At 35.0% G+C, this 26,164-nt stretch overlaps 1 protein-coding gene across 4 annotated transcripts in view; it reads left to right on the forward strand.

The window, feature by feature from the left end:
- ADAMTS20 (ADAM metallopeptidase with thrombospondin type 1 motif 20) overlaps window positions 1-26,164 on the forward strand; it is a 163,041-nt gene that overhangs the window by 54,749 nt on the left and 82,128 nt on the right. For 3 of the 4 annotated variants that reach the window (XM_077870395.1, XM_077870392.1, XM_077870394.1), the window contains exons 8-16: window positions 4,234-4,339; window positions 6,195-6,341; window positions 8,678-8,819; window positions 10,225-10,329; window positions 16,183-16,328; window positions 17,504-17,685; window positions 17,783-17,919; window positions 20,114-20,231; window positions 22,636-22,731. In XM_077870395.1, the coding sequence (XP_077726521.1) occupies window positions 4,234-4,339; window positions 6,195-6,341; window positions 8,678-8,819; window positions 10,225-10,329; window positions 16,183-16,328; window positions 17,504-17,685; window positions 17,783-17,919; window positions 20,114-20,231; window positions 22,636-22,731 (1,179 nt within the window). The remainder of the gene's footprint in view (window positions 1-4,233; window positions 4,340-6,194; window positions 6,342-8,677; window positions 8,820-10,224; window positions 10,330-16,182; window positions 16,329-17,503; window positions 17,686-17,782; window positions 17,920-20,113; window positions 20,232-22,635; window positions 22,732-26,164) is intronic. The other variant, XM_077870393.1, reaches the window with a different exon arrangement.

Below are 26,164 nucleotides of genomic sequence, written 5' to 3' on the forward strand. Positions count from 1 at the left end.
AGAATACTGATTAATAGAAATGCAATAGACTATTTTGTTTATTGATTTTAATTCTAGCCACTGATTCATCACTCAAAATCTCATGGACACTCATATCATTTGTGAATTATGGCAATTATCCTTACTTTTCAATAATTTTTTTCTTTAGGGAATACTAATAAAGTTACACTGTTAAGAATATTTGCCATAGGTTCTTGGCAGAAAATTTAATCCTAAGTATTGAGTCCTAAAAAGCATGTTTCCTTCCTTTTTCTAATTTTAGTATAATTATCACACAATATTAGGTTCACTTGTACCTTATAGTTAGTCAACATTTACATATACATTGTGAAATGCTTACTGTGATAAGCTATTATATATCAGCACAGTTATTAAGTTATTATAGTATTGTTGGCTTATTCCCTATGCTGTACTTTATATTTCTGTGATTTATTTTATAAATGGAAGTTTGTACTTTTTAATCCCCTTCACCTTTTTCACCCACTCCCTACCCTCCATGGCAACTACCAGTTTGTTCTCCGTATTGATCAAACTGGTTGGTTGCTTGTTTTGTAGATTTCACATATAAGTAAAATTAAATGGTGTTTTGTAGATTTCACATATAAGTAAAATTAAATGGTGTTTGTATTTCTCTGACTTACCTTACTTAGCATAAATACTCTAAATCCATCTGTGTTATCACAAATGACAAGATTTCATTCTTTTTTTATGGTTGAATAATCTATTGTATACTTATATATCACATCTTCTTTATCCATTCATCTATCAGTAATCTTAGCAATTAGGTAGTTTCCATATCTTGGCTATTGTAAATAATGTTGCAGTGAACATAGGAATGCATATATCTTTTCAAATTAGTGTTTTTGTTTTCAGGTAAATAGCCAAAAACGGAATTGCTGGATCACATAATCTTTCTATTTCTAGTTTTTTGAGGGAACGATTCCATACTGTCTTCCATAGTGGTGCACCAATTTACATTCCCACCAACAAGCTAACCATTTTAATCACATACAGATCCATGGAAATGTGTTTTGTATATGATTAAAGACCCAACTCAAAATATGCCCATAAACAGGCAAGAACAAAAACAAATCAAAGTGAATATATAACATCATGGCACCAAGCAGCTAATTGATGGTTTGTACCTAAATTCACTCAAGCTAATATGGGGTTCTATAAAAGTGGTCAGAAAAAAAAAAATATATATATGTGTATATATATATATAAAAGTGGTCAGAGATAGAATAAAGTAGCTTGGGCCCAAATCTGATACAGGCTCCCTATTTTTAGAAGTTCAAGAAGCTGCACAGAGTCACCCAATCTAGCCATTTTAAAGAAGGAAAACCGGACAGCCTGGGTGTCTCAGTGGTTTAGCACTGCCTTCAGCCTAGGGTGTGATCCTGGAAACCCGGGATCGAGTCCCACGTCAGGCTCCCTGCGTGGAGCCTGCTTCTTCCTCTGCCTGTGTCTCTGCCTCTCTCTCTCTCTCTCTCTGTCTCTCATGAATAAATAAATAAAATCTTAAAAAAAAAAAAAAGGAAAACCATTTTCAACATGCTTTTCAAAAAGGGTTCAAAGACTGGGCAATGATATCTACAAAAGATAATAGATAGCAGGATACTTAGTGATTTTTCCACATGTTTTAGATGACAAAATACTAATCCTTGTGTTAATACAAATTGTACAGCCTTGAGCACGTGACTTGTACTCATCTATGAAACTGAAAGTTACTCTTAGCTTCGTAGATTTGCTATGAAGAATAAATGAGTTCTATCACATAAAACCTTACAATAGTATAACATACATAATAAACCCAGGTCAGCTCTCATTATCATTACACTAATAAATGATTTCAGGGGCATCTAGATGGCTCAGTTAAGTATCCAACTAATTTCAAAAAGTTAAATTATTCATTAGGATTACATATTACTAACAGACATGACAATGTTATTATGGATACGAATCTCAAAAGAAGACATACAAATGGAACAAATATATGAAAAATGCACAAAATCACTAGTTAGGGAAGTGTAAATCAAAATCACACTCCACATCTGTTAGAATAATGGTCATCAAAAAGACCAGAGGTATGGGACACCTGGGTGGCTCAGTCAGTTAAGCATCCGACTTTGATTTTGGCTCAGGTCATAATCTCAGGGTTCTGAGATTGAGCCCCATATTGGGCTCCACTCTGGGCATGGAGCCTGCTTAAGATTTTCTGTCTCCCTCTGCCCCTCCCTACCATTCCCTCCCTTTCTCCTCCTCTTCCTAAAAAAAAAAAAATAATAATTTTTAAAGCTTTCAGATATGGAAGAACAAGGCTGGAGGTTTCATAATCCCAGATTTCAAATTATACTACAAAACTACAGTAATCAAGAGAGTATGGCACTGACACAAAAAGACACATAGTGAATAGAACAGGGCAGGTTAGCTTGGAATATATTCATCTTTAAGCATGAAACATAAAATTTGATGATAGTCAATATTTTTTTTGAAATATCTATGTAGTCTTAGAAATGAATATATGGAAATTGAGCCACTTAACAGATTGAAAAGACTAAAGAAGGCGCAGGAATAGCAAGATATTCAATAAAAATGTGTTTAGTTTTAACCTCTACTAAAGGAGAAATATAAAATTGACCAAAACTGTCTAAAAAATGGCACATAAAGTAAGAAGTCATACTTTAGTAAAACAATAATTCTTGCATACTTGGGAGAGCAGACTGTTAAATAATCTTTCTCGTTTTTTTCCTTGCTCATTTTTTACTTTGATTCTAATTAAGAAAATGTTATTTGGGGGGATCTTTGCCCAAGCAATGCCTTTGGCTATGGGTTCAGAAAGAGAGCAAATACTTTAGTTTATTAAGGAAAAAAGTATTGGTAATTGAACATGTTCATCTGAATTTTTCTGGCATTTTTAGATTCCTCAGTTCAGTGTTTTTTAAAGCACGAGAAAACATTTCTCATTGTTAGGAAATTACCATAATATTAGGAAAATGTGCATGCTTTTAAGTTTTATAAATGAAAGAATACAGAGGAGTATAGATCTAAAGCACAGTAGTTAATACAGGTCTACTGTATATTAAGAACTTTCTAAATGCAAAAACTTTACAGTAAGCAACTGGTTATATATGAAAAATTCTGCTTTTTTATGAAAGGGATTGTCCTTAGGAGAGCAGATAACTTACAATAAAATTCTGAAGAATAATAGCAAAAACTATGCCATCACGGTAAATAAATGTCAACTGAGTTGATGGACTATGGATTGTTGTAAGGAACACTTATTTTCAATTTCTTTTTTTTTTTATTTTCAATTTCTTATTCTGGATTATATCAGCTCTTTCAGCAGCAAGTTGGCATTGCGTGATGTTCTTCATATTAAAGAGTGAATAGATCTTAATAGGATACATTTTCTAAACATTTACAAAATTATTGGGTACCTTTAATATGTCAATAATTTTATTTAACACATTTTAGATGCCAGGTGCTATTCTGTGCAGTTAACATATAATCACTCATTTAATTAAAGCTGAATAATTGTATGCTGCCTCAAAACTTTAAATAGTAAAGCAAATTCATTAATTTATAGTGTTCTGTGGTATCTTCTATATTAGTTCTTTTACCAACTTTCATTGATTTGTCTAGTCTCTACGCTAATGTTGCCTAAAACCTCATCCTTCCTATAACAAACTTTTTTTCCTCTTTTTAAAAAATTGTTATTTAGGGATCCCTGGGTGGCACAGCGGTTTGGCGCCTGCCTTTGGCCCAGGGCGCGATCCTGGAGACCCAGGATCGAATCCCACGTCAGGCTCCCGGTGCATGGAGCCTGCTTCTCCCTCTGCCTATGTCTCTGCCTCTCTCTCTCTCTCTCTCTCTGTGACTATCATAAATAAATAAAAATTAAAAAAAAAAAGATTAAAAAAAAAATTGTTATTTAAATTCAATTTGCGAACATCCTCTTCCTTTTTTTTTTTTTTTTTTTTTTAAAGAATTGTTCACCCCATATTTTGGTTTATTTTCTTCAGTAAAAGAATCCAAGAATTGGCTTAGAAAGATTTCAGCTGCAGATAAATCATTCTATTCTTGTTTCCTTCACCTTATAAAATATTTGTGATATTAATAGCCAACTCTGTATCCATTTCTAAGTAGTATTGCCAATAGTAAAAGCTTTAAAATTTAGTTCTTTATAATTTGATACTTCCCATTTTGAAATACAAACATGAAATTTTTCAGGTTTAGCAGAGTTAGGTACCCTATGTGATCCTTTACGGAGCTGCTCTATTAGTGAAGAAAATGGACTCAGCGCTGCCTTTACCATCGCCCACGAGCTCGGGCATGTGTAAGTACCTTCTGCTACCTCAGTGATGTGCTTTCTATTAATCATTGCACAGAATGCCTACAATTCCATCTTCAATTGAGTAATTAGCAGCTTTATGTCTTTAAAAATATTGTTAGTGTAATTTTCATCCCTGAAATGCTAACTCTGGCTCTTTTGTGATCTGTTAGGTCAGACAGGCTGCACAGATCAACAGACTAAGCAAAGAACTAGAACTTGGGAATTTTTATTTCATTTACTGTATTGGATTACATGACCAGCACTTCTGGCCTCTATCCCTTGTTATCCCATACATGACCAGGTACTGTCCTCTTCCATCTTATGGGAGGGCCTGCAGGGGCTTCTGGTTCTGGGGAACTCCCAATAATATTTGTAATACCAACTCACTTGTTGCTCTTATAGCTCAGAGCCCCAGCAGAGAATGTGGCATGTGGGAATTTCTTAATCATTAAGAGATTTTTTTAAAAGTTATTTCTCCAGCTTCATAGTTATTTTTTGGTTTTGTTTTTTGTTTTTGTTTGTACAAATGAAGGGTTCTATCTGTTCCTGCATTATTAAAAATTCTACTGGGGTTCTATGCTCTAAGAATGCAGGCCATGATTCCCCGTGATAGCCTCGGAGCTCCCATGGAAAGTCAGAAACCCCTACAAACTCATCCTCTGAAAGGTTTCCATATGTGTACCCCCAGCATTCTTGGGATTTCTTGTTTATACGCTAATAAGGAATTGAGGCTAGAGTTGCCTCTTTTAGTTTCACTACATTTTCTTTCCCTGGTCATGCCTTACATCATTAGGGTATCCAACAGGAATAATTTCAAGTGGAAATCATTTTTATTGAACTAGTGCCTCTTTAGTTCCCTTTTAGCACCGTTATGTTTCAGGATTATCAGCAAGGTGTACACTCCAATTGTTTGAGTGAGTGGGGGATGGGATCAGGAGCTTACCTGAGGGCCGTAGATGCATTGCAGTAACATCTGGAAAGTACTGTTAGCTGATTTCCAAGGCTACTAACTAATGGAAAACTGTTCTCGCAGAGACTGCCATCTTAGACATTTATTTTCTTCCTGAAAAACTCTTTGGGTGTCTTTAGAATATGGGTAGGTAGCTTAATTGAAAGACTGATTTTTAAGTACAAATCTCAGCAGGCAAAGAGCTGAGTTAGGTGGATTCAGTGTTCCTTCTAAATGCAAGTTCATACTTAGGTCCTCAAAAGAATGCATAGGCTCTGCTGCTGGCCAGCTAATTATCTAAAATCCTTGATCTTACAAAGATTTGGTTGCCCTTTAGGAAGGTTTTTGTTATTCCAGTTCTATCAGTAATCACTGAGTATAGACTGGAAACAGTACGTAGCCTGTTTCGTGTAAAACAGACGGATGCTATAGAATGATAAAGAATTAGGGGTTCTTTTCTATCAAGAAATTTAAAAAAGAAAAGAAAAGAAAAGAAATTTTGATACTGTAGTAAATAGTCAGTGATCTACAAATGAGTGTGGTATCGCTTTTATGTAATCTACCTACACACCTCTTAGGATATGCATGCTGAAACCTGCAAGTATTTATGTGAATGTTATATCCATATTGTGATGAGGTGAGCCAGAGTCAACATATTTTGATTCTTTAGACTCAAGCTACCAAGTCAACAGACTGTGCTGCTGATCAAAGTTATAATCTAGTGTTTCTCAGATCATGTGCTTCTAAACATGAAGATAGCCCTGGTTTTACAGTGCCCAAAGGGAGAGATCAAGAGTATAAGTTTTAATATGATTGGATTTATTTGTCTTTTACCTTATAAGAGATCTGTTACTAATGTTGTATTCATATTTTCATATTCTTTTTTTAAGTGTTTATTTTCATTTTTAGATTTAATGTTCCACATGATGATAGTTTTAAATGTAAGGAAACTGGAAGTAAACATCAATATCATGTAATGGCTCCAACTTTAAATTACCACACAAGTCCTTGGACCTGGTCAAAATGTAGTCAGAAATATATCACTGAATTCCTAGAGTAAGTCTGAAATTATATTACTTTAGTTAAATGAAACATTTATTAGACTATAGAATTTGAAATTCATTTGTTCTTTTAAAGTGGTTCAATTTCTGTTTAGTTTTTCTGTTTAAATTTAAGAGTGTTCTTTATACAAATGCATTTTTAAAAATAAGAAAAGGGTTGTATATACATACTTCTAAAATATTTTGGGGGCAGCCCCAGTGGCTCAGTGGTTTAGCACTGCTTTCAGCCCAGGGTGTGATTCTAGAGACCCGGGATCGAGTCCCACGTCAGGCTCCCTGCATGGAGCCTGCTTCTCCCTCTGCCTATCTCTCTCTCTCTCACTCTCTCTCTGTGTCTCTCATGAATAAATAAATAAAATTTTTTTAAAAAATAAAATATTTAGGAAGGGGGCAGGTCAGAGGCTAGCTTTGCCTTTCTTTTTCTTTCTCTATTTCTCTCTCTATTTCTCTCTCTATTTCTCTCTCTCTCTTTCTCTCTCTCCCCCCCCTCCTTCCCTCCCTCCCTTCCCCCCTTTTTTTTTTTTTTTTTTTAAACAGTAAAACAGTTTAGGTGCTCTATTAGGAAAACTTTTCAAGGAAAGCCCTACTGAGATTCACACTTCTTGTGTGTGTGTGTGTGTGTGTGTGTTTCAATTTTTTCAGAAGCTACTGAATAATATTTTGAGAGGAGTTTGAGAGGCTCATGTTTGAGGTGCCTTTGAAGGACAGACAATAGCTGATGTCAAACTATGAATCTTTGAAGTAGCTTAGTACAACCAGAGAGGTCTGGCATCTATATGTTTACATGTTCTTTTGGAAGATTTTCCTAGGTTTGAAGAGAAGAAGCAGATCCAGATTTTTCTTGTCTCATCTCTCCACCTTCCACTAGGCTTCTTAATTCCCACTTTTATCCAAGTGGTGTTTCTGTCCTATTTATTGACAGTTGCTAAAAGGCAAGGCCAAACTCTTTCCAAGTAATTTTTTTTTTGGTATAAATGAAGTATTCTTTTTTTTCCTACATATTCTAATCACCAATCTATGCACTTTCTAGTTACCTCTCTTTATGAGAACTATGAGAATAAATGAAAGCATGCTTTGGATTATATGTTCATAAATATAATCCAAAGTTATCAGTGATTATTCTTGTTTGGAGAGTTGATTTAAAAGCATAATACACAGTTGCTGATCTATATGTGATTGCATATAGCTTTGTTCAATGGCCAATTGAGATGCTGATTAAAAATACCAGTAAATGTCCTTATTTTTGAAAGGGGGTAATGGGATTCTCTCCATGGGAATTAAAAAAAAATATGTATGTGCTTGTTTTTTTCCCCTAAAGTTTATATGTTCAGTTTTGGACAAAATTTAATGTCTTTCTAGCCAGTAAAAAATTGTAGATTTCTAAATTATGGCAATGGAACGATCGTTTCTATCTTTTTTTTTTAAAGATTTTATTCATGAGCGACACAGATTGAGAGAGGCAGAGGGAGAAGCAGGCTCCATGCAGGGAGCCCGATGTAGGACTTGATCCCGGGACCGCAGGATCATGCCCTGAGCCAAAGGCAGATGCCCAACCACTGAGTCACCCAGGCGTCCCTCATTTCTTTTTTTTTCGAAACAAAATGTTTTTAACCCAATTGGGATGATGGGACATTTTCAGTTTCCTGTACACTAGACACTGCATTACAAGCTAAGAGTAATAAACACTCATTTCCTCTGCTGTTTACTACTTTTCTAAGTCCTTTATATGTATGTGTATACACACACACACACACACACACACACACTTTAATAGAAACTTATAAGGTGAATAGTGTCACTGTTATTATAGGTGAAGAGACTCAGGGAAGTTGTCCACAGCCATGCATCCTGGGAAGCACTAGAACCAAAACGCAAACTCTAGCCCTTTAAAGTGGAAACAAAATAACGCTTTCTGAAATTCCCTTGTTTTGTTATATAGAACTTTAAATGTACTTTCCTAAATTATTTGAAAACTTTTTAACATCTTGATGATTTGGGCATTAAATATAAGGCATTTCTATTGGGCAACAAAATAGATCAAAAGTGTAGTGTGATTATATGAATAGGTTTCATAAAATTATATTCTGATTAGTTTGTCACTGTTCTTTTTAAAAATTGTATCTTCAAAGCTATTGTAGTATTCAAACGAGAACAAACACGTTAAAAGTCCTTTGTGAATTGTGAGGTTTTCTTCCTGACTTTGATATGCATTGGTTTTTAAATTATGAAAAGAAATATTGATACTCTTTTTGAAAGTGTAGAACACAGAAAATGTGATAAAGAATTTTATGCATCGACATCTGTTAACGATATTTTCGGTCATTGGCACAGTACTGGTCATGGGGAATGCCTCCTTGACAGACCAAATGGAAGAATTTATGATCTATCTTCACAACCTCCTGGATTAATGTATGATGTAAACAAGCAGTGTGAACTTATGTTTGGTCCTGGATCACAAGTGTGTCCATACTTGGTAAGAAAAATTCTATCCTTTTTTTTTTTTTTTTAAGACTACCATAAAGTTACAGTTAGAATATGTTTCAAAAATATACATTTATTCTCTTGAACAGAAGGTGAACTGTGTATTTTAGAAGTTAGTAAGTCTTAGAGAAATTTGCCGTTTGCCAGAAAGCGGTTAAAAAAAAGGGAAAGTAAAATTTAGTGAGTACTTATTATGTGTTCTGTACTGTGTTAAGTACTTAATTATTTTCATTAACTCTCACAAAATCCTATGTGAAGTACTCCCCATTTAGAAAATAGACACTGAGAGGTTATTGAAAATGAAAAGCATTCAAATATTTATGTTCAAATGCTATTTTTTTTTGGGTGGGTGATAAAATTGAAATGTCTTGATAATGAGTTATATTAAAAGCCCCGGGAATCCAAATAGACTACATTTTAATTTACATAGATTTGAATCCAAAGAAATGAAATGTAGGGCCTGTTGTTATCGTTAAACTCTATAACTTTGAGGATATTTCATAGGTTAGATACACTCCTAGGTTGTGAGGATCATTGCACCAGGAATACAACTTCATTCACTCATTGAAATATATATCCCCAGTGTTCTATTCAGGATTTGTCATAAACTAAATCTCGAATGAATGAATGAATGAAAGAAAGGAAGAAAGAAAGAAATCTAACAGTGAGTGCAAAGATAGGCAAAGCATATTCCACATAGTAATATTGTTTTTAAAATCTTTGAATAAAAAATGTTAATAAGCTTTTAAATATCCACTAAGGAGGAGGGGAAGATTTAACTTAATTTTTTTGTTCAAGATACATTTCTTTTTTACCTGATTTATACATTAAATAAACTTTGAATTTAAATTCAGAAAAAGAAGAGAATTATCTTGGGTATAGCTCCTGTGAACCTCTGTGGATTTTATTTCTCGTGAAAACTTGAGAACCCTTTGTTCAGAAGTTGAAAGTATGCATTATATTCACAAAGTAGGAAACCAGTATACATTATACAGTATTTCTATGCACATTATTCATACATTCTATCATCGTATCAAAAGAGGCTTTTGGAAACTCCTTGTGAATAACATTTTACAACAAAAAGTCCTTTAGAAAAATATCTTGCAAAGAGAAATGTTTCCCATAATTTTGAATATTTCCACTCTAATTTCTCTCTCTCGTTGTTCAATGTATGATGAAAATCTAAAACTAAACATTGCCATTTTATATGTTTAGAGATAAATTGATGATAGAACTTAGTAAAGATTTTTTTTTTTTTTTTTTTTGCTGATTATTTCTACCTCTGACCATGAAACTGTGACATATGTAAGATCAATGTAGAAACCAATGCATTACACTAGATTGATCTGGTGGACATAGTGTTGGTTTACTCTTGTTTGCTTTATGTTACCATGCAGAAGCAGTGCAGGCGTCTCTGGTGCACTAGTGCAGAAGGAGTACACAAGGGCTGTCGCACTCAACACATGCCCCTGGCAGATGGAACACACTGTGGTCCTGGGATGGTAGGTTTCCTCGGAGGGTGAATCTTGTGTCAAGAGATTATCCAAGGATGTGATGGCTCTGCATTTCCACACTCTTCATTATTTCTCAGCTTTTGCTCTGCTAGTGGAGCAGTGTTGCCATGTTAGTTTGATGTAGTACATAGTCAAGTGAATTAAATTTTTAATTTTACCCTTCCCCCCCCTAAGATCTAGCAGATGAATGTTAAAATCATATAGGTAACTACATGGATAGTTATCTGACTATGTTATAGACTTGTTAACAATGAGTATAACATAAAGGTCCTAATATTTCAGCAATCTCCCCAAATTCAAGGATGCTACCATTGTATACATTTTCTCCCATAAAATTCAATTAAGTATGATTAAACATTTTAAGTGGCTGCTTCAGATACTTATTGGTTGTAAATATCTTAAAATATACCTCTAAAATTGCCTAAACATCCTACATTTTTACCATTCTAACATCAGCACAGACTAATCTACATTTGCACGTGATGCTGAGTGACAGGGCTCACCAAAATAGACATGTAAGGATGAAGTCCGGTTCTTGGTGCTTCAAGATGAAGGCAAGCTTCTTTGGCCTTGGTAGCCAATGTTGTCTGCACTGAGGAAGTTTAGTCTGTTCATGGCTTCTCTGAGGTACCACAGCACAAATGGAGCACTTGGCTTAGTGATACGTTGGCCAGTGCTGCTTCTTTTGTTAACTTCACATTGGGCACAAGTAGAAACTTTTGGGATGGGTTGAGTAGCTGACCTTGTGCTTTATCAGCTGTTGCTTACTGAACGTTTATACCAGCTACTGCCCTTCTCTCTGATGCCTTCCATCAAAAGGCATGTGTTTTCCATGAATATAACTTGTATCACAAATGAATTGAATATTAACATTGTATTTGGGACTTCAGCAGTTTTTTTTTTGTATATGTATTTTTTTTTATTGGAGTTCAGTTTGCCAGCATATAGTATAACAACCCAGTACTCATGCCATCAAGTGCTCCCCTCAGTGCCTGTCACCCAGTCACCCCATCCCCCCGCCTACCTCCCCTTCCACTACCCCTTGTTCGTTTCCCAGTTAGGAGTCTCTCATGTTTTGTCATCCTCTTTGATTTTTCCCGCTCATTTTCTCTCCTTTCCCCTATAATTCCTTTCACTATTTTTTATATTGCCCGTATGAGTGAAACCATATGATTGTCTTTCTCCGATTGACGTACTTCACTCAGCATAATACCTTCCAGTTCCATCCACATTAAAGCAAATGGTGGGTATTCGTCGTTTCTAATGGCTGAGTAATATTCCATTGTATACATAGACCACACCTTCTTTTATCCATTCATCTATCGATGGACACCGAGGCTCCTTCTACAGTTTGGCTATTGTGGACATTGCTGCTATAAACATTGGGGTGCAGGTGTGCCAGCGTTTCACTACATCTGTATCTTTGGGGTAAATCCCCAGCAGTACCAGCAGTTTCTGTAGTAGCTGAAGTACTCTGTGAAATGGTTGAGCACCCCAATTATTTTAGGACCAAAATTCTAGTGGAATTCTTCAGGTCATGGTTTGGAGCTAGAACTAAATTTTACAGTTTGATCTTTAATATGTGTAATCATTTTAAACTCTTGCAAGCACGTGTGAAAGTTCCAGTTGCTCTGCATTTCTTGCCAATTTTTGATATTATTAATTCTTTAACAAGATGATAGCCGTTTTAGGTACAAAATGAGATATTGTGGTTTTAGTTTGTATTATCCTGATTATTGTCAATATTGAGCATCTTTTCATGTGCTCACTAGCTATTTGAATAATTTCCCAACGAGGTGGTTTGAAGGGTATAGGTTTGTTGGAATTCAAGGCAAACATGTTGAGATACTGGGTCCTATGTTAAAGCTTATGTAGATTAAAAGCAGAAATGCCATTTGAGGTAGCAACATGTGGATCATGATAGCTGTAAACTCGTTTTTTTAAATTAAAACAAATGAGCACCTATGCATTAGCCATTTTCAGTATTCACTAGACCTTTTATTCAAGAGAAATTTTAAATAGATGTGCTGTGTTTTGCCTTAACATTCTTAGTCGCTTATCTTGTGACTAGACTCTCTTACATGTAAGATTATCTTTTTAATACTTAAAGTGGTAATAAATCCATTTGTGTGAAAATACGGTAGGACTCACCTGACAATGACTTAATTTAGGACATGGTGAACAATATAACGTTCTATCTTCTTCATTCTTGGGTTTATCAGAAATAGTGCCTCAAGGATTATTTGAAATGTTTCTGGAGGATGCACATAGTACATTCTATTCTGAGATTTTTGTTCACTTCTAATATGAGTTTCTCATTTTGAATGATTTGTTCTAATGGGGGGCACAAAGCTTTTTTCTTGCTAATAAACTTGGTTATAGGATTCATTCATTCAACAGACCTGTCAAGGGCCCACTATATGTCAGGCAATATTCGAGGTGCTTAGAGTACATCAGTGAACAAAAGAGAGAAGATCCCTGCCCTCAGGGAGCTTACATTCTAGGGGCAGACTACAATATTATAAACAATATAATACTACCATAAAGCTAATAAGTGCCAAGAAAATTAGAGCAAGAAAAGAACTGGAAGTTTTGTGTTACAAGAGGGCAGATTGCAATTTAAAATGTAGTCATCAAAGTAGATCTTTTTTTTTAAATTTTTTTAAAGACTTTATTTATTGAGATACACAGAGAGAGAGAGGCAGAGAGAGAAGCAGGCACCATGCAGAGAGCCTGACGTGGGACTCGATCCAGGGTCTCCAGGATCACGCCTGGGCTGCAGGCGGCGCTAAACCGCTGCGCCACTGGGGCTGCCCCATCAAAGTAGATCTTACAGGAAGTTGCCTAATGAGCTGTCTTAAAGTATGAGAATTAGCTATGGAGGATATGGTGAAGTGAGCTCCAGGCAAAGTGAAACAGGTAAGCTTGACCTTGTGGCTGGGATGAAGAGAGATGGAGAGGAAGTAACTGGAGGAATATTATATAGGGCCTTGTGAGCTGTTGGGAAAACTTTGTATTTATTCAAAATGAAATAGTTGAAGGATTTTTTTGAAATAGGTTGAAAAGGACCATTCTGATCACTGTGGAGACTGAACTATAGGGGGCAAGAGTTGGAAACAGATCTACTTAGGTATGGCAGTGATAGAGATGAGAGATGAGGGCAGTCCCGGTGGCCCAGCGGTTTAGCGCCACCTTCAGCCCAGAGCATGATCCTGGAGACCCAGGGTCGAGTCCCACGTTGGGCTCCCTGCATGGAGTCTGCTTCTCCCTCTGCCAGTGTCTCTGCCTCTCTCTCTCTGTGTCTCTCTGAATAAATAAAATAAAATCTTAAAAAAAAAAAAAGATGAGAGATGATGGCTTACACCAGAGTTGGGATCACTGGGGTGATAATTAAAAGTCAATTTTTTTTGTTTGTTCTTAAACTACTAGATCATTTACTAATATATTAAATGTGAACTGTTAGAGGTAGGATGACTGTTTTTGGCTAATCAACTCAGCAGAATTTTGAGGGGTCAGCGGTTCGGTTTTAGGTATGATGTCTGAAATGTTTATTAGACATTACAGTGAAGAAACATAAGCAGCCTGTGTACATGAGTCTGGAGTTCAGGAGGGGGATTTGGGCTGGCAGTGATTGTTGATAGGGAAGAATAAAGGACCGAGATCTGAGCCCAGGACTTTCCAGCATTAAGTGGATCCCTAGAAATCAAGAGAAAAAAAAAAAAAAGAATATACTGCTAAATCAAGAAAGAGAACTGATCATTGGTTGTGTATGCATGAGCAGAGACATGGATGGTAGAACCAGGAGAGCATAGGCATCGAGCGTTAGACAATGCACATGGACAGCTCCTTCAATGAGAAACAGGACAGTAGCAGGTGAGGAAAGTGAGATCTAAGTTTTGTTTTTAAAGACTGGAAATAGGGGCACTTGGGTGGCTCAATTGGTTGAGCATCTAGCTCTTGATTTTGTGTCAGGTCATATCTCAGAGTCCTGGGATGGAGCCCACCTCATGCTCTGTGCTTATCGGGGAGTCTGCTTGAGGATATTTTTCCCTTTTCCTCTGCCCCTCCCCCTGTTTGTGTATGTGCTCTCTCTCCAACTCTCCAAATAAATAAATCTTCAAAAGATAAAGAGGGGACATAGTATATTTGTATACTATGAGTATATTGAGAATTATCTTAGAGGAATATTTCCAAAATCATCTCTAGTTAAAGGACCAGTCTTTTTACAAATTTCTGATAATTTAAACTGATACTTTTACTGTGATGCTGAGTGACAGGGTTACAAATTTTACAAACTTGTAATACAAATTTTACAAATTTCTGATAATTTAAACTGATACTTTTACAAAATGATAAAAATGATTAGAACAACAAAATGAAAAAAGACATTCAAAATGTAAGCCAGATTTTTCTGTGGAAAACAGTGTGGCCAGTCTTCAAATTAAAAATGGAATTATCTGATCCAGCATCACCACTTATGGGTGTATATCCCAAAGAACTGAAAATAGAGTCTTGAAGAGATCTCTGCACACTCCTGTTCATATCAGCATTATCCACAGTAGCCAGAGATGGAAGTAACCCAAGTGGCCATCAGGGGATGAATGAATAAACAAAATGTAATCTACACATGCAATGGAATATTATTCAGCCTTAAAAGGAAGGAAATTCTGACACATGCTACAATATGGATGAATTTTGACAACCCTATGCTAAGTGAAATGAGCCAGTCACAAAAAGATGCACGATTTTAATTACATGAGATACATAGAGTAGCCAAATACATACAAGCACAGTAGAATGGAGATTGCCGGGGGCTTGGGAGAGGAGAGAAGGGGGAATTAATTGTTTCAAGGGTATAGTCTCAGAGTGGGAAGATGGAGAGTTATGTGGATTGATGGTGATGATTGCACAACACTGTGAATGCATTTTAATACCACTGAACTGTACACTTAAAAATGGTTAAGATGGTAAATTTTATGGTGTGTATTTTGCCACAGTGAAAACAAATATAAGCCAACTTTTAAATTAACTAATTTAATTTTAAAAATTAATTAATTAACTTTGGTAAACATGACATTATGTCAAAATCCTATAAATGTTTCTAAATGCTAACTTTCGATTTCTGTACTCCTTGCAGTGACTAGTTGACAGGGTGGCAACAGTGCATGGACCATCTTTTTGTTATAGCAGAGACTAGAACCATGATTTAGGAGAGATGGGAGAACTGTTGCAGTGAGGATTTGAGATTAAGTACACAGGTAGAGGGGTTGACTTTCCCTAGGATCCTGGAATTTTCATGTACACTAACAGACGGGAAGGCTGAGCACTGAGCCCCGGGGCAGTTAGGTGGGTAAAAGGAGTAGGAGATTGTGAGCAGATTCTTTTGTACATCCATTTTTTGGTGAAAGTAAGAAAGTGAGCATTGAGACTTTGAATGAGATGAAGTAAAAAGTTAGCTAAAAGAGTGGAAGAGTGATACATATCTTTGCATAGAAAACTAGAATCACAGATATGCATTATTCACTTAAATTTTCATTTTACTACACTTTCCCCATACAGCAGGTCTTCCCTCCCTCAGTGAGACTCAAAATCTCAAAGGCAAGGGAAATTTCCTATTCTTTCTTCATTCCACAGATCTTTTTACAGTTACTTAGCAGATATTCAGAATATATTTGAGTGCCAAATGTAATCACATTTCTGAATTAATATTTTGCTTTAAGTTGTATACATTTTCTTTATTGATATTTATGCTATTATAATTACTGATATTCTGATTTTGTATGTATGAATCATTTCATTGTGGTGTGTGTATGTGTGTGTTATTTTTTTTTTTTTTTTAAGCATTGCCATCATGGGCTATGTGTAAACAAAGAAATGGAAACACGTCCGGTAGATGGTGAATGGGGACCGTGGGGACCTTACAGCTCTTGTTCAAGAACATGTGGAGGTGGAATCAAAAGCACAACCAGGCTCTGTAATCGCCCTGAGTATGTCTTTTTTATGTCACTGTAAATTAAGATTATCTCAAGGCACCAGAAAGTAGACATCAGTTTCATTCACTTCTAAACTGGAGGTCAGTCTGTAAATTTCTGAGATATAGAAAACTTCTGGAATACTTTAAGCCATATTACCTTATCTTGATAGATTCAAACTTTAAAAAAAAACAAACAACAATTAACTAGCTTAATCTTTAGACTTCGAGTTAAGATAGGATCCTTGATTTTTTCTGATTTAGTGTAAATTTGCGAAATAGTTGTAAAAATGACAGTAATGTAATGGCATTTTTACATTTACTGTGTTTCCATTGAAATTCCTGGCTCCTTTAAAATTGTCTCTTGGCTCTTCTGCATAAAATGTGTATTTTCATTACCTGTTTTTTTTACTGTTTTGTGTAATTTGACATGTCCTATTTTCTTTCTCTGCTTCTCATATTATAGATGCATCAGTGTCTTTAGGTTGAATAAGTACTGAAGCATATTTCCCCCCTCATCAAAATATTTAAAAGAATGTAGAGATTCCATAAAGATTTCTAAATGTGTCTGTTATGATATATAAATTGGTAAGCAATAAAGAATTCTTTATGTGTAGATAGGACTTTGAGCAAAATGACTTAGTTCATTTGAATTTCATGGTATTTAAATTATGCTAGAAGTTTTTATGTTTAAAAAATGCTGACAAAAAGAGTTTTTATTTTCCAGTATAAGTTGAAATAAAGAGATGGATGGATATAGATTAATACCACAAAACTCTTTGAAGTGAGTGATAAGTAGTATATATGCAACAAAGATGCCTATATATTTCTTTAACATGGTATCATCTTTGGTTCACTAGGTCTTTTTTTCTTAACCCCTCAAAGTGAACAAACCCTATTTTGACATTTTAAAACAAATTCCCATCATTAGTTCCTTGTGAGTTAACCAAGTGATGAATAAGTGACCAGTGCTGCCTTCTAGCCCACGGTATCTATCCTAAGATGAGTATTTTTACAGTTTGTTAGCCACTGAATAGCTTAAAAACCATGTAACGTACTTCTGTTAAACAAAAAGTGTTAGTGGGACATAAGTGGTTTTCCAGATCCTGGGACAGAGTGGAACAGTTTTAGAAGTAAATGGCAGAAAGAATATTATACTGATGTGCTTTAAAATGTAATGAATTTGACTAGGCCAAGAAACGGAGGAAAGTACTGTGTGGGCCGCAGGATGAAATTTCGATCATGTAATACTGATTCATGTCCAAAAGGCAAGCAAGACTTTCGAGAGAAGCAGTGCTCTGATTTTGATGGTAAACATTTCAACATCAATGGTCTTTCCCCTAATGTGAGGTGGCTTCCAAAATACAGTGGGAGTAAGTAGTTAGAATATTTTTTGATGTAAAAATTTCTTGAGACCTAGGACCATACAGCTATATTATTGTACACCAAAAACGTAACTTTTTCTTACAGTTGCCATAAAAGATCGCTGTAAACTGTATTGTCGGGTTGCCGGAACCACTAACTTCTACCAGTTGAAGGATAGGGTTGCTGATGGTACTCCTTGTGGAACCGAAACTAATGATATCTGTGTTCAAGGCCTCTGTCGGGTAAGTAAACTTATATTTAAACTTATATTTTATAATATTCTTCTTTTTCTCTACCTCACAATACATTTTCACGAATTCCAGTGCAGCACCCTTCAGTGATGCCATTCTATCTTTAGAAGTATGGTCAGGAGACTTTGTTACTAGGCAATTCTCTGTCATCAAGAGTGACTCATGAAACATTAAGTTTGCTGATTTTGCTTTGCTTATGGTACTCAAGATCAAAATGAGTTGTGAGAATTGGCTTCTTAAAAAGAAAATATTAGGACACAGGGTTGTAAAGTCCTTTGGCTACTTCAAATGTGACTTCTTGTGACTCCCTCCTTGTTGGTTAGTGATGCTATCTTTCCCTCCCTCTTTTTTTTTTTTTTTTTAGATCTATTTATTTGGGAGGGGGGCAGGTAGAAGGAGAGAGAAACCTAAGTAGATGCATATGGAGCTTGATGTGGAGCTTCATTGCATGACCCTGAGATCGTGAGCTAAGCTGAAACCAAGAGTCAAGCGCTTAACAGGGGACTGAGCCACTCAGGCACCCTTGCCCCTTCCTCTTTTCATCCTTGTATTTTACTTCCTGGGTGTATTCAACGACATTCGCTGAGTACCTACTTAAATGTTAGATACTGTTCTAGTCACCAGGATGAAAGACTGAAACAGAACCATAAACCCCAAGGTGGTCACAGATAGATATGTGAATAATTCCAATGCAGGGCTATGGGGTCATCAGCACAGTGGCATTAGGGATATTGAGAGAGGAGTGTTTTGTGGGGAAGTATGTATATGGTTCAGAGAATGCTCATGAGAATGTGAGGCTTGAGCTTTTTATTGAGGATGAATAGGATTTAGAAAGGAGAGGAGGTAAAGGACTGATTGGACATAGGGACTAGCTTTAAATTCACTTTTTTTTTCTGAGGTCCTGGAGGTCCCTTAGGAGAATTTGGAGTTGAGTGAGAGATGTTATTTGATCTGCATATTAGAATCTTCAAAAATATATGGGGTTGGGAGAAGATTGGAGATAGCCACTTCGGATTCTAGGTGAGAAGCAGATGAGATTCTGAATTAAAGCACCCACACTGCAGAATGAGGTCTTAAAAATGGTGAGTTTGAGAACTAGGATAATGAATTCTGTCTAAAGAATACAAGGGTAATATTATGAATTCATTCCTTGGGTTAAGGTACCAATTTTCTCTTAGCCAAACATCTATTACCAGTTGCCTGGTGATAAAATGCTTTGCGCTCGAAGGTCTAATGAGATGTTCAAAACAAAGGAAACAGACTAGAAAAAGGGTACTCGGTGGCCTGAAAAATTTAAGTTTTATCTGAATTAGCACAAAATCCTATACCATGAAAAACAATGATTATCTGAACTTACAGATGCATGTTCCTTTCAGGAACATCCTTTCTGGTTGACATTCATTTTGGAAATATTCACCTTGTGAATAAAAGAATGAGGCTTATGAAATTTTCTTATCATGAAATTTTGGAGGAGTATTCTAAGGAACTAAGAGTTAGTACAGTGCATGCAGAGGACAGTATCTGCATGGAGAACTGCACTTACTCTTTTAAACTCCTGAATGAAACCATTCACTTTCAACCTTTGTCCAATTACTCACTCTTTACATAAACACAACTAAATAAGATGGTTATTAATTTTGAAGAAATAAATTTTCAAATGTACTCCATTTATTCCTGGAGTTCTAAGATCCATGAGTTTAAAAAATCATGAAAGTCATCTCTTTGAAGTTATTTGAAATGTGTTCTTACATAATCATGCTTTTTTTGTCTCTTTGAATTATATTTTTTTAAAGAATGGCTTAGACAGTGGACAAAGTAATTATTGTCCATGTTTGTTACAATGCAGAGTCCTAGTTCTTACCTCCAAGGATTTTTTAATTCAGAAAATCGGGAATCTACCTTTTTAAATGCCATCCCATGTGATTTTGATGCAGGAGGTAGGTGGACAACCCTTTGAAAAGCACTGTTTTTTCAACCACGTGATGAAAAGGTGTGTGAAATATTAAACAACAAAACCAGTAGATACTTTGGTACAACAAAACCAGTAGATACAGTAGAAACTCTGAAAAATCCTGTTGTACTGAATCTCCCGTTAATTGCAAGAATATTTGTGAAAATTTTATAAAATACCATGCTTATAACAGTCACTTTTATAATACTGATTATAATTATTGTTATTTTGAAGCAAGCTGGCTGTGATCATGTGTTAAACTCCAAGGCCAGGAGAGACAAATGTGGAGTGTGTGGTGGGGATAACTCTTCATGCAGGACAATGACAGGTGTCTTCAACAGTGCTCATTATGGTAAGCTATATATTTGTTGTTAATTTTCCCTTTTATTTGATATAATGAGAGTATATAATCAAGGCATAATAATGGTTTATTGTTTTGCCCACTCTGTACCTTTAGTTCAAAATGATTAGTAAGGGGATCCCTGGGTGGCGCAGCGGTTTAGCGCCTGCCTTTGGCTCAGGGTGCGATCCTGGAGACCCAGGATCGAATCCCACGTCGGGCTCCCAGTGCATGGAGCCTGCTTCTCCCTCAGCCTATGTCTCTGCCTCTCTCTCTCTCTCTCTGTGTGACTATCATAAATAAAATAATAAAAAAAAAAAGATTAGTAAAAATTTCCTAAATATAAAAATGTAAAATATTCCTAAATATAGAAAATTATACCAGATGTATCCTTGGATTAATGAATTCATTTGCTCAAGGCAATTCGGATTCTTGAAAATACAGTAGGTGTATTTATTAGAGTAAATCCAGTGCTTCTTGCCAGTGATGTTTGAATAGTCCCCCAATTAATAGTGTCTTTATTGCTGTTCCTGTAGTCTGAAATGTATATATTTATGATTTTCCCAGGAGAATTGCTTTCAATTACTTTTCATCATTTGAACCACTATATTAAAATGAGTGAAGGATGAAACCATTAATTTAAGTGTAGATTTGGGATTACTATATTTGATTTTTCAGGAAGTATCTAGATTACATATATAAATCCTATTTGGCCATGATTTCATTTTTCTTTAAAATTGTTATGAGAGTATGAGATATTTTCTCTTCTGAGACTTTTCTAGGAAAACCTTGTCCTTTTTATGGTACCAAATTTCCTTGCAAAATGAAAAATGTATTTTTTTATAGTTTTATTGTCAACCTTAAATTATGTTCACATGTGTTTGAACACAGTTAAGTTAGTATGAATTGCCTCAATTAAAGTAGTATTATTTAAAATGCAAAATTTATATTTTTATCCATATTAAAAATATAGTAACATTTATACTCTGGTAATGCTTATGAATCTTAGTTACTAGATATGACATTATTTTTGTAGGTAAGATTCATTAGTTCATGTGAGCCACACACATTTGATCTTTTGTTTAAACCAGTGACACATTTATCAGAAATCGGTCTCTACCCACTAGAAAACATTTTTTCCCCACACAAAACCACGTGTTCTAAATTAGGATAAAATATACAACTTTGCCAAAATTGTATTATGAATTAATCAGTTTGCAAATGGAAAAAGATATTAAACTCCTTTGTAGTGTAACATTTGTCACATTTCTGCCCTCTGGTGGTAGCCTTTGTCTTTCACATTTGTAATGCCTGGGAATTGCTTTCTTAAAAAACTGGAAAGACGCAAATAGGAGGTAGTAGGAATATCTTATAGTGGAAAAATAATAAGCTAAAATTATTCTTGTAGGCTGATGATTTACAACCAATATGCATATAATGTATGCAGAGTCAGCAGACCATTTATCACCTTATATTTAAAATGTGATGTCTTTAAGGAATATAAATTAGAACACTAAAACATGCGAGGTATTCTCATGTCAGGGCTGTAGATTTAATCTTTTTTAAAAGTTAGTGTATGAGAAAAACTCATACAACTCGTTTTACTCGTGTATTAAATACAAGGAAAAACTAATAAGGCAAAGGAACAACTTAGAATAATCACTAGAGGAAAATTAGTTGCTGACAGAATCTGAGAGTATTTGGAGAACTATGTAATGAGTGTAGTGTAGGGAAAACATTTTTTGTTTACTATGTAGTATTTCCTCATCTTTTGAGCAGTGCCAGTACTGTTGAATTTGGTCTCATAAAATAGAAATATTACTTTGATTTCCCTCAAATAAACATTTTACTTCTCTCATGACAATTTGTTAGACTTTTTAAAATAATGTAAAATTTTGGGAGTAGCTATAGGACTTCTTGCTTACACTAGAAACCCAAAAGCTTAAAAAATGTTAACTTTTGTTGTTTTTGCCTGTCACCAAATATCTGTGTAAACACAGAGCAATCACCAACTATTTTGATACTTTTTGGATTGGTGAATAACATTGAAATCCTCTATTTTTTTCCATTGGGAAGTATAAAGTCTAAAAGTATTAGTCAAATTTGAGAATGAATGTGTGTTCTAATTATCTCAGGAACTATAATTTTAACTCCTTTCTCATTCTGTGTTCAGAATTTTAGAAAAGAAAATAGGAAGTACTTTAAGGATCCCAAACTGTATATTTGTAGACAACCGTTTTTTTTCTCAATCCTTAGTAATTGTGTAATGCATTGATTAAAAAAGAATAAGTACTGTATCATTTTTCAAAGATAAAATGAAATTGTGCTATTCAGTTTTTTTTTTTAATCATCCAGCTCTAATAAGCCTCTGGGCCATCAGCTTGTGAAAGTTAACATGTATCAAATTATTTTGCAGGTTATAATGTTGTTGTCAAGATTCCTGCAGGAGCAACAAACATTGATATTCTTCAGCATAGCTATTCTGGAAAACCAGAAGATGACAATTACCTTGGTAAACATTTCTAGTAAACAGCCAATATGTGATTCGTCTTGAATTTCATGGAGGTCTGCGGTTGATGTAAATTCTTAGAAGGCAAGAAGAGCCCCTTGAACAAACACGCATTTTCATTTCATACTGAGCTTAAGTCATCTGACTTCCTATACATATTTTCCTCTTGAGTTATATACTTATTTCTAAAACACTGAACAAGACACCTGGGTGGCTCAGTCGTTGAGCATCTGCCTTCTGCTCAGGTCATGATCCTGAGTCCTAAGATCAGGTCCTGTATCCTGCAGGGAGCCCGCTTCTCCCTCTGCCTATGTCTCTGCCTCTCTCTCTGTGTGTCTCATGAATAAGTAAGTAAAATCTTTAAAAAATAAAAATAAAAACACTGAGCAAAATTCTGAAAAATTTGCTTTTACCACATAGTGTTTTAAGTAACCAAAGATTATATTCAGAGTTGCGTGTTTATTTAGAATGAAATTATTTTCTTTTTATCCATAATTAATTATAGACTTTTTTTGTGGTTAAATGTTCTTTAAAGAATTTATTAACTGTTTTTTTTTAAATTTTTTTAAAAATTTTTATTTATTTATGATAGTCACACACACAGAGAGAGAGAGAGAGAGAGTCAGAGACATAGGCAGAGGGAGAAACAGGCTCCATGCACCGGGAGCCCGATGTGGGACTCGATCCCGAGTCTCCAGGATCGCGCCCTGGGCCAAAGGCAGGCGCCAAACCGCTGTGCCACCCAGGGATCCCTATTAACTGTTTTTTTAATGTATCAAAAGGACTTAAATATAAACTTTAAAAAACATTAAATGGTTTCACTCATGTGGAAATTAAAAAACAAAACAGATGAACGTTGGGGAAGGAGAAAAAAAAGGGAAGCAAATCATAAGAGATTTACCTATAGAGAACAAACTGAGAGTTGCTAGAGGGGAGTGGGATGGAGGTTAAGAAGAGCACTGTGCTGAGCACTGGGTGTTATATGTAAATGATGAATCACTAAATTCTATTCCTGAAGTCAATATTACAGTATACAGTATATGTTAACTAACTAGAATTTAAATAAAAACTTGAAACAAAACACTTATTTAAAATTTTTTAAATTTAATTAACGTATAGCGTATTATTAGTTTTAGAAGTAAAGTTCAGTGATTCATCAGTTGTATATAACACTCAGTGATTGTCATGTCATGTGCCCGCCTTAATGTGCATCACCCAGTTACCCCATCTCCTGCCTCCCCTCCAGCAACCCTCAGTTTGTTCCTATGATTGAGTCTCTTATGGTTTGTCTCCCTCTCTGATAGCATCTTTTATTTTTCCCCTCCCTTCCTTTATGACTCTATTTTGTTTTTTAAATTCCACATATGAATGAAATAACATAATTGTCTCTCTCTGATTGACTTATTTTGCTTAGCATAATAACTCTCTAGTTCTACCCATGTAGTTCTAAATGACAAGATTTCATTTTTTGAATGGCTTAGTATTCCATTATGGAACACTTATGTTAATTCAAGACAGAGAATTGATTTCAGATTTTTAAATGTTAATGAAGATAGCCACAGTGTATTGTCCTTTAGCTACATCTAGGGTATAGGCTTCTTCGTTTATGTTTATTTTTAGAAATTAGTTTTTAGCCTTAAAGAATTTCACTTAGGCCCAAAGATGAAAAGAATTCTTTACAAACCTTTTCCTTCTGTCTGGGAAATACCTTAGTATTGACTTTTCAGCAACTCACCAAGCTGGAATAGGGGATGGTATAGAGCGGATATTGCAAGTACCTGGTTCACATTAAAGTGAAATATTGGCCCAAGTTATCAATGCTACTAAGTGAGGAGTCTGAATCTATCATGCAGCTTATCACAAGACTTAAATCTGACATTAGAAAGTCAAATGCAAAGGGAACAAGTGCTTCAGGGATACAAATTTTCTTTTGAGATGATGAAAAGTTTTAGAACTAGCTAGAAGTAGTGGTTGTATAACATGAATATACTAAATGCCATTGAATTGTTCACTTTTAAATGGTTAATTTTATGTTATGTCAATTTCCCTTTTATAAAAAAATACAAAATTTCTCAAAATCAAGTGTAAATATTTTGATATATTTTCCTTTTATATTTTGTTGCAATTATTTTTCTTTTGCCAAAAATATTACCTGGGTACATATATATCAATAGATGTAACCATATTGTAGATATTTAACATGTTGCTCTTAGGTTCCAAATGTAGATATTTGTGTTTACCTAGGAATGGACAACCAGTTTAAAAATTAGAAATGTTTACCAGAGGCAGCTCTGGTGGCACAGCGGTTTAGGGCCGCCTGCAGCCTGGGTTGTGATCCTGGAGACCCAGGATCGAGTCCCACGTCGGGCTCCCTGCATGGAGCCTGCTTCTCCCTCTGCCTATGTCTCTGCCTCTCTCTCTCTTTGTCCCTCATCAATAAATACATTTAAAAAAATCTTTAAAAAAAAGTTTACCAATAAGGTATTAGTATACTCTGTAAAAGAGGTAGTAATGGAACTATCAAAGTCTAACTTGAGCAAATATGTGAAATTATTAGAAGGGGTTTATAAACATTTATATTTATGAAATTGGCTTTGGTAACCAAAGGTAGTGAAATGTATAAACTTTTTCTAAGTAAAGTTTTATTTCTCTTAATTATAATATAACTGATAGTTCCTTAAGTAGACCTATTCACTTTTGATAAAGTACATATTCTTTAGAGGAATTTTCATTTTATAGGATACGTAGAGAATTTTATTGGTTTTTCACGGAATTTAGTGTAATATAAAAAGACCGTCCATACAGACACAGAAATGCCAAATTTATTTAGCAGTAATTCCTTCAGGGTTGCTTTTTCCAGGAGTGTAGTATTTATTACAAAGCTTAGTTCTGGGTAACTTGTGCACTTTGGGTGTGGAGTTTCCTGGAAGGCCAAACAAACATTTACTAAAAAGGTTATTGCTCCACTGAATAATATGTAAGTAAAGGAAGCAAAATAGTATTTGATTAGTACAGAGCTTATATTAGTCTAACAAATATTATACATTCTCTTAAAAGTTAAAAATGCACAGAGCTTTACAACTTATACACTTTTACAAACGTTTTCCAAATTTGATCCTGATTTAAAAGGCTGATTTAAAAGTAGGAATTTCTATGCCTGGTACAGTTAGGAAACTAAGCAAGTGGTTTGTCCAAGATCACATAGGAATTAATTGGAACAACTTGAATTTAAACCCATTATTCTAATACCAATTTGTTTCATTTTATTACTCAGTTACTGTGGACACCATGCAGTTTTATATTTTAAAAGAAACTGTGAATGCATACTATTTTATTTTACATATTTATACATAATATTTTATACATATGTATTTTATATAGCCTATAAATATACGCAAATACATATTAGACAGGCTTGTACTAACACATCACTGGG

Source organism: Canis aureus, chromosome 25 (assembly GCF_053574225.1).
Source record: "Canis aureus isolate CA01 chromosome 25, VMU_Caureus_v.1.0, whole genome shotgun sequence".
Taxonomy (NCBI): domain Eukaryota; kingdom Metazoa; phylum Chordata; class Mammalia; order Carnivora; family Canidae; genus Canis; species Canis aureus.